Raw genomic sequence first — 17,142 nt, 5'->3', positions numbered from 1 at the left:
AAGCTCTAGATCAGAATAAATAGAAGTATTGCATAAATTTCATGGACTATTAGGCAAATAGCAGAGCATTTGAATTAATACCATGCTTGCCAATCAAGCTTGGAGACAATGATACATCCATCCCTTTGCATTTGACCTCCCACAATTAATCATCAGAAATCTAAACCGCCACATAATTTCTAACGATAATGTAGCAACATAGGGGGGTTACATTAAGTACCCACACATTTAGATTTTAGATAGCAAACATCTTGTATACACCAAGCATAGAGCCACAAGAAGCATATAAAAAACACTAACTAAAAGTGGAAAGTGTAGTAGATAATCAGTTTAAATCAATCAGTTGCCTTTCAAGAATGACATCTAACTTGTTTATCCTGAGAACAAACGTAAATCAGCTGCTCTTGAAATGAAATTAATTAGTTCTTCCACATGCAACCAAAATTGACTAATGGTTCCAAAATTCTCTTCCACAGTTGTAAATGCGACAAAAGAAACAAGATAGAATAAACAGATATAATTAAAAGAACAAAATATCTACCCACATATTAAACTGATATAGGACAATCTCCTCAACAGATTTACATCAAAATCAGTCAATTTCCATACCAGAAATAGCTTCGTCTAAGATCTCCTGAAGTTCCTTTACTCTCTGCCTTGTTAATGCAATGCAATTCTGCAACCACCGAAGAATCAACCTCCTTATCAGCTATATGTCATAAATGTATATATGTATTTATATATATGTGTCTGTATGTATGTGACCCACATTAGAAATCTAATATTCAAATATTCAAATATAACTTAACATATAACATATCATAATTCATCAGACTAGATTTTAAGTGCCATCAAAATACCAAGTTAGAAAAGTGTACTCACCTGAACAGCTGATGTATAGGCAAGAACTGGTCCACCTGGTTTGTATAGAGACACAAGTTGACTGGATGAATCTAAGACAACAGTCACAAGAGTGTCCATTATTGATTCTTCCTCAGCAGTTGGATCTGCGAGGATGTAATTCTTATGAAGTATGCATGTCAATGAGAATGGAATACTGCTCAGTGTAAGCTTCCTTCTCTCCTTATTAACTGCCTCTTTTTCCAAGTTTTCTACCTTCTGTTCGTCAGACACCATAACAATTTTTCCTTCAAAATCCAGAGAAACCACAGGGATTTGTACTGGAAGGTAGAGAAGATTTATTGTGAAGTATTTGGAAATATATTACAAAATAAAGATCCTAAAACTTTGAAACCTTGCTGAATTTAAAAAAAAAAAATGCAACAGTATGCACAATTTTCAAATAAACAATGGTTCACACAGTTGATGTTGAGAAAAATAGAAAAAAATTCATAACACCACACAGAAACACTCTATTTGTCAGCGCTTTGGCTCACAGAGGAAGTGATCCTTTGATCAACATACATTAAAAAATAGGTCTTGCATGATATATCGCATTCCAAATTTTATTTCATAAAATAAAAGTTTTACTGAGAGAGAATGTCATAGAAAATTCTCGAATTGGGCTCACTTAACAATTCACGCAATAGACTCCACTAACTTGACAATTCATTCATCCCGTGGAACATACAGATATTCATATGTACAAACACAGAATGATATACACACAACCCATAAACTCATACCCAATCCCCAAAATATATTTTACAGATGTATAATTAATGATCCGTGCCAAAGGAAACAAGGTAGTTTCACAGAAAAGGACTATATCAATGCAAGTTAGGTTGCCGAGATGGTATGTGCAAATCTGACAGTTTAACTTGTATTGCCTTGCCAACTCTTACGTAAATTTCATACATCAATTGATGGAAAAGAGAGAAAATCTTACAATGAGAGAAAGCAGCAACTGCTGAAAGTAATGCAGCATCAAAAAGAGCACCATCAGCATCCAAGCAATATATGTCCTGCAAAAGAGGAAACCGCTGGTTACTTTGTAATACAGATAAGGCAAACAGGGCACATAGTATTCAATACTGCTCAAAGCTAAACAACATTTAAGTCACTTTATTATACAGCAAAAGCAAATGGTATGGGTTTTTTATACTGCTCAAAGCCAAACCATTGAGCACCAAACATATATGAATTGACAGCTGGCTTTAGAAAACACAACCACAAACAGTAAAGTCCATCACGACTTACCAAATACGCCATCCATGCAGCTTTTCCACTGACCAATGATAGTTCCTTCAGATTAATCATGCCAGAACTGAGAATTTTTCATTAACTGAGTCATAAAACACATATAACCCAAATGGAAACAAAATGGAATATGTAAAGATGGTAGTACTAGACGATTAAAATATAACATAAAATGGCTTTAGGGGAGAATATTAGCGGCAATAAGTAACTAAAGAAAAAAGTTTCATGCCTTAAAATAGTGTCAGATAACTGCTTCGATACTACTGGTGCTGCCTCAGCTGGCCTGCCAGGCCTAACTATTGGAGAACAAATTGGAGGCATGTGGAAATCAATAGCTGAAAATGACAAAATGTATATGATGGCATCCTTTAATAAATCATGAATAAAGATATATAAACACCAAGGAGAAATGAAAATTTTCAGTTCATGACACTCAACCTACGCAGCCCTCATCTGGTGCCTCCAAGGACGGGGTCATGACTTCCATTTTGATAGCAGCCAACATGGTCTGAACAAGAAACAAATTACAGTTCAGGGTAGGATGTAACAAATGATCCACTCATTGATTCATTTCTCATCTTCACAAAAACAAGCATATAGGAGAGTGAAGCACTAACAGTTGAACCAATCTTCGCTAGTGCTGATCCATCAGCAGATGCAACAGCACCTACAAAAGAAAACAGTTTAATTTAACTGGCAACATAAATCAATTAAAACCTCAACATTGAGGCATAAAAGCACAAGCCCTAACTGACCAAGGGATACAGTAGTATCTCTAGCTCTTCCCACAGGCCTAGCATCTGGGCGTATAGATTCGGTCAAATGACGCTCGAAATAACGAAGAGGGAACAGGCGTCTGAATGCATCCACCTCCATCTTTGATGACAAGTCCTCAGACTCTGAAGCCGCTGGCAACCCCATCTCTCTTTACTTGTCCTGTGTCCAAAAAAAAAAAAATGCTATGAACAATTAAAAATCAGTCTTCTCTACATAAAGATAAACTAATTGGCAATGGAAAAACACATATATTAAGAAAATAGAGCTAAGTAAACAATCTTTTTTGTAACACTCAGTTTAACATTTGATCAAACACTTTGCATACACCACTGTTTTTAACGCAACCACCCAAAATGATTAACAAAATGGAGCCAACACAACACTCTAGTAATCATGCAGGCCAATAACTCGTAATGAAAGGTTGAAGAAAGAAGTGGTTGATACTTACTTGCAAGAGTGATTTGAGGCAGAAAATTATTGCTCAACCAATCACTTCACTGGGCCAAGTAAAGGAACTGTCTTGTGTTGTGATGAAGCTAGGGATTGGCGGAATGTAAACTGAAAAGTGTCTCCTGGTTTTTCTCGTATCTACGTTTTGCTGGGTTAATATCTTGAGGGCACTTTGGTCTCTTCGTCATAAGTTCGGTTATTTTTCCAGTTTTGAACTCTTGGTGACTTTGGACCAATTACCTTGACCTCCCTAAGGTTTCAGCTTTTATTAAAACACCCCAAAAGTTAACAAAATAACAATGTCACCTTCCCTCGTATATTTAAGAAATTGTTCTGGCTCTCACTTAATGGTAGGGAATAGAGATGGCTAAACTTAACCCCAAGGGGTCAATCTGGTAGTTAAAGAGGTTTATTTAATTTCTTGAGTTTCTAGGTTCACACCTTGGAGTCACATACTATAATAATATTATAGCTTATTTAGTCCTTTAAGCTTGTAGGGTGTTCAGTGAACCTCGAAAATTAGTTAAGGTGAGTATAAATTGGCCTGAACACCCCAATTACCCAAAAAAAAAAAAAAAAAAAAAATTAGGAATGGCAAAACGAATTGGTGTGTAAGATTCATCTTGATTATTAAATGGATAACATGAATGTGATTATTGATTGCTTTAACCCAACCTGTTCAACAAACATGTTATATTCGTAAAGTAACACAACTCAATCCGTTTTTATTTATTTAATTTGTTCATAATATGTGTTAACTTGTTTATAGCATGTGTTAACTTGTTTCAAGCATCTATTAATCGTGACTTAATTGTATAATAAATGAATAACAATGTCATAAATAGTTAATCTTATATTAAATAATAATCGAGTTATACAAATAGTTTAATTAATTGTGCCATTAAACATATTTATTGGTTAAGACACTATAATTCGAACACAATAAAATTATTAAATGGGTTGAGTTTCCGAATACAAATACACTTAACTTGAATACAACACAAATTCATTAAAATCAATTCAAATTACATCGTGCCAAATTCATATTGTGTTGGTTAATAGTTTAAAATAAATAAAGAGTAAATCGTAAAAATATTAAAGAAAGAATTATTTTAATGATCTTATTTAAAAAAAAAAAAGCAATTTTGGATACAGTGGTATGATTTATTATACAATAATACCCAATGATTTTTGAGCCGTTCACAACAAAAGAATACAATGATTTTTGAAGTGGCTTTAAAGAGCCCCCTCAAAATATGTTTTTTTTTCAAAATAGCCCTTCTTCAACAGGTCTAGTTTGATCATTCTTGTAAATTACCCTTCGCCACAGAAGGATCTAAAACCCTAGTGCGCGCCTGGACTGGGGACGCCACACTTGAAGCCATGGCGTGCAATTCCTCAAGCTGCCAGTCCGGTTGTTACAAGAACGAATTTGAACAAGAGCAAAAAAACTCCAACTCCAACTCCAACTCCAAGCCAACAACCACCACAAGTGATTCTAACATATGCTTAAAGTGCAAGTCCAATGAAGCCCTGACCGGCAGCGACACAGGTGAAGAAGGAAGGTTCTGTAGGGATTGCTTTAGGAGTAATCTCTACGGAAAGTTCAGGCTTGCTGTTTCTTCACACGCTTTGATCACCTCCGCTGATAACGTTCTTGTCGCCTTCTCCGGTGGTCCTGCTTCCAGGTAATTGCTATTTTCGTTTTTATGTTCAAATTTTCATGTAAATATTGTATGGTTATGGAGCTGTTTTTATCGATTAACACAACAAGAATGATAAAATTTACAACTTGCAAGTCAAAACTTTTGGGAACTGGGTTTATTTCATTGGTTTCAAAGTTGAGAAAATTTAAGAAATGAAACCCAAGTTATAAATTAGATGTTGAATTAAAAGGATATGAATACAATTTTCTTGCTTTCGAAAGTGGAAGCGATATCAGATAGGCTACCATTATGTTTTAGTGGGTAGAGTAAATTGTTACTTAACTTGTAAGTCAGTAAGTCCCTTTTTACTGTGTTGAAAAGTCATTGTGAAGGTAAATGCAATTTTGTTCAGGGTGGCACTTCAGTTTGTACATGAGAAGCAGCAGACGGCACAGAAGAATTATGATGCTAGTAGAGATAGATCTTTACCGGTATTTGGTGTTGGAGTTGCATTCATTGATGAAAGTGCATATTGTCCGGTATCATCTTATGAAGTTGACGAAGCCATTCAAAAAATTAGATCAATTGTATCGCTTCTTGCCCCGCCAGCAAAAGAGTTACATGTTGTTCCAATAGAAAGTACCTTCTCTTCGGATTCATTTGATGGAAGGGAGAGATTTAAAAAGTTACTAGATTCTGTTAGTGATGCCACTGGGAAAGAAGATCTTCTGATGCATCTAAGGATGTTGACTTTGCAAAAGGTTTGGATTTAGATATAACTTTTGATGTATTAATTCGTACAAGAGTAGCTTTCTTTGTGTTATCTATTACAAAATCTTCTTATCTTAGCCTTTTTAATATTCTTTTACAGATTGCTTCTGAAAATGGATACAATAGAGTGGTACTGGGACTATGTACATCAAGGATTGCTTGCCATGTTATTTCAGCCACTGTGAAGGTCTGTCTTTGGTACTAATCTGTTGATTGCAATTTATTTCTTAAAGCCAAGGATTATTTCTTATGGATAATATGTTATACTTTGTTCGTGAAGTCCGATTGATATTTTCAAAATAGACACTTATAACCTGGTAAGATGTAGGGCATAGTGAATAATTTTAGAAGAAACTATATGCTTGATGCAGGAGACTAACTTTAGCATGCGGCTTTTCTCCATTCTAATTACTTCATGATATTTGTAACTGTTGATCTTTGAAGTTATTTTAACTAAAAAAATAAAATGTGTTATAATAGCATTGTTGAAGTGTTATTAATATAGAGGTGTAATATATCTTCATCATTGTTATCAGTTTTTTTGATCCAGAAATCAACATTCAGTAAACCCTGGAAGAATGTATTTCAAGCCGGTTTCAACAGGCAGTGAATTCTGTAGACTTGAAATTAACTACAATGACCATTTGATTGGGCTTATTTATTGGCGAAAAGAACTTGTTAATATCAAAATCTCTTTTCAAATAATTTGTTTTTGTTTGATTGCAACTTAAAAAGTGCTTTTGGGTGATAAGATAGGCTGTGTAATGTCTACTAGGAAAAAACTCAAAATTGAGGCTTTTCCTATAAACTTTTTTTTAGCTTAGAATTTAGAAACGTCAAAGATTCCTTGATGTTTTGTCATCCTTTATGACATTGTTAGCAGTTTGGTAATTTACTGCCAGAATTTTTTTTTTTTTTGTATATATCTAACCAAATAACTGACAGATTTTTCTGAAAAGCTGCATTTTTCTAAGATCTACTTCTAAGCTCTATTTTCAACAGTCATACTTGAAAAAGTGTACCAAACATACCTTAAATAGTGGCATTTGAATTGTGGATAATAATTTGGGCAAAGTAAGGGGCAAGACAAATGTGATGTGGGTCGCAGTCATTTTTCATTTTTTTTTTTTTTATTATAAGCTGGGATTGTAAATTGCTGATATCGCATTGGAGGTTTTTGTGTTATATCAGTTTCATTTTCTCTAGTTAATATAAACACTAGTTGTTGGTTGGTTCAACAACATACACGAAGATGTCCCAGTTCCGATAAGGAATGGTCGTCTATATGTCATACAACTAGCGAGGTGGGAGATTCCAGTGGTGCTTCCACTTCGTGACTGTATAGCACAAGAGCTCAACAGGCTTTGCCACCTTGATGGGTATGTTACCTTCCCCAGTTTCCTTTTATCTTTGTATAAAACTCACTTTTGTGTCTAAGAAGTTTGTAGTATCTGCAAATTAAACAGCATTTTTAGAGCTCTGTTTTAAACTGTTAAAAAGTTTTTTATTTTCGGGAAATACTACTATTATTATGAATAAGAATTTGATTTTCTAGTTTATTACTGAATGATGAGTCTGATCTCTTGGCAGGGCAGTCTACAGATTGTGGAGTTGCTTAATGGTCCCTCCACTGGTATCAATGGCCTGGTATCATCATTTGTGAAACTATTGCAGGTAGAAACTGGGTTTGGATCAAGTTCCTTTCAGCTCCATCTTTATGTCTTTTATTCCTTAAAAGTAGGAATACACTTCTGTAGCATGGTCAAAATTATTGATGTGGCCAGCAGTTGATTATCATCTGCAAGAGGTACCTCCATTAGGAATTCTAATGGAAATTTGTTTTTCAGGAAGAGAATCCTTCTCGAGAGTGCACAATTGTGCGGACAGCTGGAAAGCTAACTCCGTTTCACTTCAACAGGATTCCAGAATTAAATGACTCTAATGTTCCTTTAGCATCACGAAGGCGTCAAAAGAGATTCAATCTCAAGTGTAATGAATCCATTTCCTCAGAGTCATTCTGTCCTTTATGCTATAGCCCACTCAACACATCAGACTTAAATAGTTTAAGCAGTTCTAAGAGTCGCCAGAGTTCAGATGCTTTTGGTGCGGCCTGTTGTTCAAGTTGCCGGTTTCAGATATTTCCCAACGATTCCTCATCAATGGAGCATTTTTATTCTCTTCTACCTGAGCCATTGGTTGCCAGAGCAAATCGTGGTAGCAATGGCAATTTCAGTTCTTTAAGGTGAGAATTAACATTTAAAACCAGCACTACACCTTAACTATGATGTGTTTATTACTTCAAATCCCTAAAATCGCCTGATCTTATATTCATTGCATTGATTTGCTATAAAACTCATTGATATCCTAGTGTAGAGCAATTATCGTATTGCGTCCCAAAAATTATAACCCTCTTCTTTTTTTCCTGCTTACAGGAAGCAAATACAAGATTGCTTGCTGTCAGATAATGAAGATGAAACTTGAATTGTTTTGCCTGTTCATCAGGTACACTTACGGGTTTTGGGCACCATTTTGTTTTTGTCCAAATAATACAAATGGGAAAGGTGAATTTGACTTGCAGCCAATTTCCCACAATAGTCAGTAATCACAAAAGTAATTGCTATTACCAAACTTGCCTGAGGGAATTCTACTATTTTTGGATCAATAGTGTTGGTTACCATAGTAATCAATAGATATAATCACTTATTTATTTTTCATTATAGAGATAGTCCTTGGTGAATACTTACACGCTATGCTGAATCGTCTCGTTGCCTTTTGATCAATTATTTTGAAGAGGCCTTTGTCTTTTTTTTTACCTGATGATGTAATAGATTTTCAGAATTCCCCAAAATGTTGGCTTGTCAATTGTCATAGTCAACTATTTTATGAGTATTTTGGGTTCATTCTCAAAAATAAATTATTAAACTACTGCTACTAAAATCATTTTTATTAGGGAAAAGAGCCAAAGCAAATAGTCAAAATCAAGAACACATGCTTTGCAAAGTGTCTGAGGAAGCCGTATCAAACAACACCAGATAAACACAGTAATAAATACTGCCAAATTAGCATTTTACAGAACCTGTCTACTGAGACCATGCTTTCTGATAGAAAACACCTGACTTATTTCCTTTAGTTACAGCGATGAAGCCTAACTAAGAAAAACAACAATAATATCTACCGAGCACATTTTTCTCTATATTCCTAGCTCTGGATGAACTTTTTATAAGAAACAGACTGCTGGTTCATACATCCAAAATATGCATCACTCACAAATGTTATTTGCAAGCGTCAAAAACAGAATTCCTCAAGAAATTTGGGAAAAAAATTCCTCCAGTTGATTTTCATCAATCACCGCACCAAGTTTTTCAGTAGAAACAGCATTAATCAGATCAGCTCCAACATTTGTTGCCACATCAGCAGCACGCATTTCGATGTACTCATTTAAGTTGTGCACATTGTTGTCTGAACAAGCAGACACAGGAAACCACCAAAATAAATCCAAGTTTTACATGCAACAGCTTAAAGATATATATATATATATATATATATTTTTTTTTAAATTACAACATAAACGAGGTTTGCCACTACTCAAAATATACGAACTACTGAAAGCCTAACCAACATGATTTTTTTGTGTCCATATGAGAAGAGAGGAGAGATCGATGGAGCATAAGATAGGAAGGGAGGATACTTTAATCTTCAAAACCATATTGATTTATTTGTATCAATGAAGAGGTTAATTACACCACCGGTTTCTTGTCATTAATTAAATTAACAGGGATGCAATGTCAAAATTATTCTTAAAGGTTAATTCTCATTCAAGATATCTATATCATGAGCTTGTTAACTATTATAAACGAGACTCATACTACCAAAAAAAAAAAAAAAAAAAAAAAGTCAAAATGACTACAATTGAAAAACATTACTATACCTTTAAACTTATAGGCAAGTTTTTGTACATGATTATTGTCCTTACCTTCAGCAACTATGGGTTCATATGTAGGAGGTTCAGCAACCCAGTTCCCAGCAGAGTCCTTCATATGTCTTCGATCAGATGCAAAGTAACGAATGAATATGGGAGCATGCACAATCCGGAAATACCTAATGCCAAGAAGATAAGTTCTTATAGCAGAAATCATTTAATAGCAAGCTTAGAATTTGGAATATACTTTAATCGACCAACAAATGAAACATCAAGTGCTTTACAAAGTTGAAACAGACAAATTACATCAGTGATACAGGCAGGACTGTCTTACAATGTTAGTATCTCAACAAACAGATTGTAATATAAAAAGTCTGACATAAACATTACAAATTCATGACTAATTGTAGTATTGATCCTCCTTCAAATCAGTTTGGACAATGATATTAACTACCCTAACAAAGCCCAATCCATGAGAAATTTGAAAATGCAACTAGAATTCTTTCAGAAATATTGACTGCAATAATAAAGATAATAAAAATAAATTAAAAAACTATATTCTTTATCCACAGAAGATGGTGGAGTTGAATGCCCAACATGATTAAATCAGGACAAATTGTTAAAAATATCATCCCGGTAATCTAATGGACCAGGTAAAACTATCTTGCAAAGAGCAATCTAATGGATCCTATACGACCTGGCTACACTCTGGGAGCAAAACAGTCTGGTTCAATGATCAATCAAAGCTGAAGAATAACATCATTATTTCTCAAAATATTTCTCAGATCTCCATTCTCAAAGTGAAGCTCTCTAGCACTAAAATTTCTTTCAGATAATTATTTTTCTCTGGATAAGAACTTCACTTCAAAGTTCGTCATGAATCGTTACACTTTAGTACACAATATTAAACAATTGAAGATTCTTTGAAGGGAAACATCCAATTACTAAATTATCCATTGGAGAAAAAAACACCATCAATAAATAATTTTTAAATGTGAAATAAAGGGATAAGGGAGGAGAGTATCATGCCAGTCTTCTTTGATTTGCAGCAATAGAGCATGGAAATTACAAGAACCAAAATAGTCCTATAATTTGGAACAAGATTGTTCTCCAGTAAAAGAATCGCTAATAGCAGTAGCAATAGTGTTCTTAAAAATGTTCATATGTTTAACTTTTCACATATGAAGACTGTGTACACTTTGTAATTAAGCCATGCTGGATAAGGACCTGTCCTCGGACGCTGATGTGGGTGTTCTTATTTCCTTTAATATTAAAAACCATGGCTGCTTAAATGCAATTATACTACAACTTAGGTTACAGATTCCAGTAAGCTTATCATAAATGCATTGATATATACTCAGAATCAGCATGTAATCTCATAAAAAAACCATGAAGGAAATGACAGCTTACCTCTGAAACTCAGAGAAGAGCTGAAATGAAGGACGGATAGTCTCTGACACATAGGGAGTCAAAGGAGAAGGAAATGGAAGACTAGAATCCAAGTCCCACACTAAACAAGGAGAATCACCATCCTTTTTCCTCTGCATATTCCAAAGGCAATAAAAGAAACAAAAAATAACCATCACTGACCAAAATTATAGCCATTCAACCTACTTATCAATCCATAACATTCAACCTACTCTACCAATCCATAACAACTACATTTAAAGTAAATAAGATTTAGCTGTCACCTGAATGCAAACGACATGGTAATCCCAGAGAGTAATTCCATCCGCTCTCTTACTAGCCTTTTGATGCCACAGGGGAATCTAGAACATAATCATGAAAAGTAATAATAAAAATAAAAGATAATATTTCAATCTCATGCTAAATTCTAGACACGGCGAGTCTGCAATTGACTAGTGTATTCCAACCATAAAATCAATTCCGAAGACCACATCTATATAACCTACTACTTCTCTCATTCAAATAAGTTACGTGTGCCTTGAAAAAGTAAAAGATACCCATTTTCCCAAAAATTCAGAAGTATAAGAAAATATAACAAATTAAAGATTGTGAATATCATTTACTGAGTCAACCATGCAACTTAAAAAGAATTGACTGCAAATTAACATATTGTATCATAGTAAAATCACCCCTCAATCTACTCCATTTTCCAAAAGTTTGCCATTGAACTGTGAAAAAATAAATTTGAGACCAAGTTCAACTTTATTGTAAATGAAGAAAGAAAAAGTAAACATACATGCCTGTTTCTTCTCATTAGAGATGAAGACTACAAAAAGATCAGATCCGTCGGCATCGGCCGTTCCATTGGCGCACAATTTCTTGCAAAGCAAGTAAACATTCTCCTCGCTGAAATAAATAAAGATAACAGTAACCTAATATTCGTTAAAAACTCAAATCAAACCCTGAAAAAAAGAAAAGAGAGTTACCAGTAAAAGGGAGTGTGAAGGAATTCAGAGACCTCCATGGCCATGGTGTTTAATTCCAGATCTTATTATCACATTTACTTAAGTTGGAAGTCTATACATTTGGAACGGTGGCGTTTAGGTTGCCATCTTCACGTGCAGGTCTACTAGCTGGAATGGAGAGGAACAGAGAAAGCCCAAATAAAAGTTTTGGGCTTATCCGTATTTGACATGAAAATTTTAGTCCATTTACAGTTGATGAAGGTTCAATCTTCTTATATCCAAAATATTGTCATATAGGTTTTTTTGTCACAATTTAATAATTATTCATATATTCTAGTGCAATGGTTGAGAGAAGACAATACAATTTGGATCCATATCTCAACTAAACGCAAACTTTGTAAATTCCAAGGGTTTATGCACATGTTATTTTATCTAGGGGTGGAAAAAAAACCGAAAACCGGACCGAAAATTCGGTTTTTTTCCAGTTTCGGTTTGCCATATTTTGTAAACCGAATATTCGGTTTAGTTTCGATTTTTTGAAATAACCAAAACGGTTAACCGGAACTGGATTTTTAAACCAGTTTAATGAATAAAAAAAATTATATTTTTCAATTTTTAAAAAATTTATCCCTAGGTCTTCACTAATGCTCATTTTCCATTCCAGTGGCACTTTTCACAAAATTTCTTTTGCGCCACTGCCGACCAATTCCACTTTCAACTCACTGTCCATTGCCGCCTGCCGTCGCCCATCTTTCCAGTCACCGTCAACTGTCGTCGCTCAACCTCCATGAACTACTTAACCTTCACTTGACATTGTCTAGCCCTCTCCCATTTTCATCTCAGTTCATTGCCAGTTGTTGTCGTTGTCTTTCCAATCACCGTCCACCGTCGTTGCTCAGCCTTCGTGAAGTGTGAACATTCGCTTGACATTGTCTAACCCTCTCCCGTTTTCGCATTTTGTCTTAGAGGTCTGTTGTTTGCGCCCACTGATTTTCATCTCAGTTCACTGCAAGCTGCAGCTGCCATTTTTCCAGGCAACTGTTCCCATCGTCGCTCGCCTTCCGTGTTCACTTGACAACACAGTGACATACAACAGCAACACTACAATAGTACTACTCCCAATTTATTCTCATTTCTCTCTAAAACCCTGTCTCTTTTGCTAAAAACCTAAATCAATTTTCAATTCATTTCAGGTACAGCTGTCGTCTGCCGTCGTTCCAGTCATCGTTGACCGTCGTCACTTGCCCTTCGTGAATCTTCACTTGAGAACACGCAACAGCAGCACTACAACAGGTCGTCCATTTGAATAAACCTGTTTAAAAAAAAAAAAAAAGAATTGGGCCAAAGTGGTGGGTTTGATTGAATTGGGCCGAATTATCCAACCTATTTGAGTTAACCGATTTAAAACCAGTTAATCGTTTACCCTGACCAAATTTTTGGTCTGGTTAGAAACCGGTTTACAAAGAAAACGACCTCTTTCGTTCAATTTTTTAAAAAACCGAAAACTGTTTCGGTTCAATGTTAGGATAAACCGGTTCGGTTAACTGGTTTTTTCCACCCCTAATTTTATCAGTTAACTATAATATTTTTTGTAAGGTGTAAATATAAATTTCTGAGTTGAAAGGTCACAATACCCTTTGTAAATAAAATTTTACAAGACCTTTTTACTGCTTATCTAAAATAGGGACTAAGTACGATTTTTCAGAATGCTATGGAAATTTCCAAAATTTACCCTTTCACTAACCAACAGAACCTTTTATTTGACAGTAAAAGACAAGAAACAACAAGAAGGGCAATTCGTCAATCACTCCCGAATGTCAACTATTCCGTGAAAATGAATATTTCCAATCCACCTTAGCCTTTGATTTTGTTAGTTCATAATTATCACATGTAGGAATTATATTTCATTGCGGGAGCACAAAATCTATTTGAGGTTTCTTTAATCCGCAGTTAAGTAATTGTGTTATTCTAGTGCTTAGGATTTACACATTGTTTGCTTATTGAGAGTTAAATTTAGGGTTTAGGCCTTTTAGAGATTACATTGATTAAGGATAACTGGATTATTATTTTTTTTCTCTTCATTTTATGCTGCAACTAGGGTGGAAAGCAACCCGCCCACCCGACCCCGGCGGGTTGCTATTGGCGTCGGTCCTGACCCGCCCGGTAACATTGGCAGGCCGTTAGCCCGCCAATGTTAGGGAATTGGCTGGCCCAACCCGGACCGCCAACCCTAACCCGTCGGTTAGGCCATGGGTGCGCCGGGTTAACCCTCTTTTTGATTTTGTTTTGTTTTATTTTGTTTAAGTTTAAATGTTTAATTAACTTTTCAAATGAATATTAAAAATTTATAAATGAATAATGTAATTGTTTTTAGTTAATTGTTAATTTCTTTTCAAATATCAATAATTAAATTAAATTATTTTTTTTTTGTTAACATTCCAAATATTAATCAATTTTAATACATTAAAATTGTAATATAAAATAATTAAATTTATTCATTATTAAAAAATAAATAAGAAATTACAATAATTTTGCCTCGTTAAAAACCTCATCAAGAAAACCCAATAGGACAAAAACTTGGTAAGGAAAAAAGATGCAATAATTGACATTAGTTTACAAGTTACATTTACAAAAAACTAATTTTGGGGTTCACTAATACCTCCCTCATCCGTATCATATTACAAATTGAAATGATTCTATTAAAGGATCGTTGACAACCTCGTATTGACCTTGAGGGCGCGACCGTTCCCATCTCGAAGACTGTAGGACTTCAATCATTTGTGGTGAAAGTTTAGTCCTCTTTTCATTTAAAATTCTCCCCTTGCACTAAATGTTTGTTCGGATGAGACGGTTGAGACAGGAACACGCGAAAACATCCAAGGCAAGTCTTGATATACCGGAAAAATACATTTTCTGGCTCTCCAATAGTCTAAAGATCAATGTTGGCTCTCTGTTGTGGATCTACTGGTAACATTTCAGGGGTTGCCAAATATTGTTGAAGCTCATTACTCTGCGACTGCATGGAAGACAGTACATTAGTTGTTGTTTTTGGTGGAGCTTTTGAAGAGGAGTTGTGCTTCGATTCGGGTCCTCTTTGGCCTATTCAGTGCACCCCAGAGTAGAAGTCTTATTTGTTTCTTCTGATGCAGCTTCCGTGGATGTTTCGCCTCTTTGCGGGTTCTCTAACCTGTTTTCATACTGGAAATATACTTCGAAAAGTGTATTTTTTACCTCTCCTATTTGATTGACATATACTTCATTTTGTAAATTTTCACATAAATTGTCAAAACCATTTTCTAAACCTGCTAATTTAATTTTAGGATCAAATATAGCACCTAAACAAAAAGAAAGGATTGGGTTCCCAATATTTTAAAAAAAAAATTTCCATTGCCTTTATTGGTGCTTTTAAAATTACATTGTCCTTGTTTTTTTATAATAACTTGGAAATTTTTATAAGTGAATGTATTACCATGGACTAGTAGGATAATACATACTAGAAGTTGTAAAGTGGATTGGTAAAAAGTTTTAAGAAAAGAATGAAACTTTAGCTATTTGCCAATCATTTTCTACCAATAATGAGGACCTCTATTATTTGCTAACAATAACTAATTATTAGCATAAGGTAAACATGATCAAGCATAAATAAGTACTATTCCACTAAAAGGCATGTCTAATGCAAAAGTTCTAGGAGACATATTTGATTTTATACAAGCGTCTGAAATTTAGCATTTCTTTTATTACTACTAGTAATCCAAGCTCAACAATCTCTATTCTATTAATATTTTCTTAATTGTTTTCATACCACTTTTCACAATTAATTAATAATATGGCATGCACAACGTTGGTGAAAAAATTTCAAATTGTTATAAAGGATAATTACTTTGAAAATAATCTATAGCTTTACTATTAGAACTTGCATTATCTAAAGTTAAACTTATCACTTACAACAACATCATAATCTTCTAAAACTTCAACAATTTTATTATAAATTTGTTCACTACTATGATCAACATCCATTAATCTAAATCCTAATAAAGATTTATTTATTTACATTCATTTCAAAATAATGACTAGTCCCACAAATATAATCTTGTTTAGCTCTACCCACTCCAAATATCGGCAGTTAGAGCCACACTAACATACAAGTATGTATTTTTATTTTTTAATTCTAATTCAATTTTTTAAACAATTTATTAAATCATTCTAGTTGCAGTTTAGATACTTTTAAATCCTGGAAAAAATGAATTTTGAACAAATCTTTCAAAATATTATCTCAGCCATATATAGGTTGATCAGTTGCAGCAATATATAAAGCTAACTGTTCCCTATATACATCAGAATTATAACGCCAATTAGTACCCATATTAGTTGTTTGAGTTTGATTGCTTTCTTTATTTCCATGTTGATTAATATGTTTATTAGCATGCCTTTTTAAAGTACTAGTACCATTACCTGAATCAGCTTTATAAATATTTCCACAGTATTTGCATCTCGCTTTCTTGACTTGAACGCCATTTTCTGTCTTGTAAAACTTGTCGAAATACGCCCAAACGTCTTATGTGTGTCTGTCTTCGCTTTCGATGGCAATTGATGATCCCGCCTCAGCTTGAGATGAAGTTGGACGAGGACGACTTCTAGAACCACCGGGAGCTATTGGAATCGGGGGCATATTTTGAGGTGTATCGGATTCTGAGAATGGGAAAGCGGGACTATTTGAATCTCCTCCTGCATTTATGTTAGTAAAATCAACAGGACTAGGACTAGGATAGTAGTTTCCTTCATCATTGTAATTGATGGGAGAGAAATATCTATCCATTGTAGTTGAAAAAAAAAATTGATGTAGAAGAAATAAAAATTAAAGAAACAGAATTGGAATTTGGAAAATTGGAAATATGAATTAAAAATTGAAAAAACTAATAAAAATTAAAATACGAGCAAATTGATAACAAAGAGATTAAGAGAATAAATGAATATTGAGAGATTAGAGATTAGAGATTAGAGAATATGAGAGAATGAGAGAATTTGAGTTGTGAGAAAAATGTGAAAG

At 34.3% G+C, this 17,142-nt stretch overlaps 3 protein-coding genes across 3 annotated transcripts; 1 reads left to right on the top strand and 2 right to left on the bottom strand.

Annotated features, from left to right (window-relative positions):
* Nucleotides 1–315: 315 nt before the first annotated feature.
* Nucleotides 316–3,521, bottom strand: LOC116121030 (exosome complex component RRP43). Its single transcript, XM_031406989.1, has 9 exons — nt 3,386–3,521; nt 2,916–3,096; nt 2,778–2,827; nt 2,599–2,668; nt 2,390–2,495; nt 2,161–2,227; nt 1,850–1,925; nt 883–1,181; nt 316–676 (listed from the first exon to the last, which is right to left on the bottom strand). The coding sequence occupies exons 2-9, from the start codon at nt 3,079–3,081 to the stop codon at nt 593–595; spliced, it is 918 nt and encodes a 305-aa protein (XP_031262849.1). The 5' UTR covers nt 3,082–3,096; nt 3,386–3,521; the 3' UTR covers nt 316–592.
* A 1,141-nt stretch (nt 3,522–4,662) lies between these two features.
* Nucleotides 4,663–8,584, top strand: LOC116121031 (cytoplasmic tRNA 2-thiolation protein 2). Its single transcript, XM_031406990.1, is given in 7 exon segments — nt 4,663–5,075; nt 5,446–5,794; nt 5,905–6,019; nt 7,105–7,183; nt 7,400–7,478; nt 7,652–8,046; nt 8,237–8,584. Coding segments are annotated over 7 exon segments (1,371 nt in total). The 5' UTR covers nt 4,663–4,770; the 3' UTR covers nt 8,286–8,584.
* A 173-nt stretch (nt 8,585–8,757) lies between these two features.
* Nucleotides 8,758–12,255, bottom strand: LOC116121033 (protein N-terminal glutamine amidohydrolase). The gene is made up of 6 exons (XM_031406992.1): nt 12,117–12,255; nt 11,931–12,036; nt 11,415–11,492; nt 11,134–11,264; nt 9,778–9,902; nt 8,758–9,263 (listed from the first exon to the last, which is right to left on the bottom strand). Exons 1-6 carry the CDS (start codon nt 12,158–12,160, stop codon nt 9,106–9,108), a joined length of 642 nt encoding a protein of 213 aa, XP_031262852.1. The 5' UTR covers nt 12,161–12,255; the 3' UTR covers nt 8,758–9,105.
* Between the last annotated feature and the right edge of the window lie 4,887 nt (nt 12,256–17,142).

Source organism: Pistacia vera, unplaced genomic scaffold, assembly GCF_008641045.1.
Source record: "Pistacia vera cultivar Batoury unplaced genomic scaffold, PisVer_v2 Contig956, whole genome shotgun sequence".
NCBI classification, from domain to species: Eukaryota; Viridiplantae; Streptophyta; class Magnoliopsida; order Sapindales; family Anacardiaceae; genus Pistacia; species Pistacia vera.
Note: the sequence above shows the minus strand (reverse complement) of the source record. Positions and strands in the feature narration are given on the sequence as shown.

Excerpts from the sequence above, each read along its gene's own strand:
- LOC116121033 (XM_031406992.1), bottom strand. The coding sequence starts at position 12,160 with ATGGCCATGGAGGTCTCTGAATTCCTTCACACTCCCTTTTACTG. Across the intron at positions 11,265-11,414 it reads ACCATGTCGTTTGCATTCAG|AGGAAAAAGGATGGTGATTC; the intron begins GTGACAGCTAAA and ends TGGAATATGCAG. Across the intron at positions 9,264-9,777 it reads TGAACCCATAGTTGCTGAAG|ACAACAATGTGCACAACTTA; the intron begins GTAAGGACAATA and ends CTGCTTGTTCAG.
- LOC116121030 (XM_031406989.1), bottom strand. The coding sequence starts at position 3,081 with ATGGGGTTGCCAGCGGCTTCAGAGTCTGAGGACTTGTCATCAAAGATG. Across the intron at positions 2,828-2,915 it reads AGATACTACTGTATCCCTTG|GTGCTGTTGCATCTGCTGAT; the intron begins GTCAGTTAGGGC and ends TTTCTTTTGTAG. Across the intron at positions 2,228-2,389 it reads TTATCTGACACTATTTTAAG|TTCTGGCATGATTAATCTGA; the intron begins GCATGAAACTTT and ends AAAAATTCTCAG.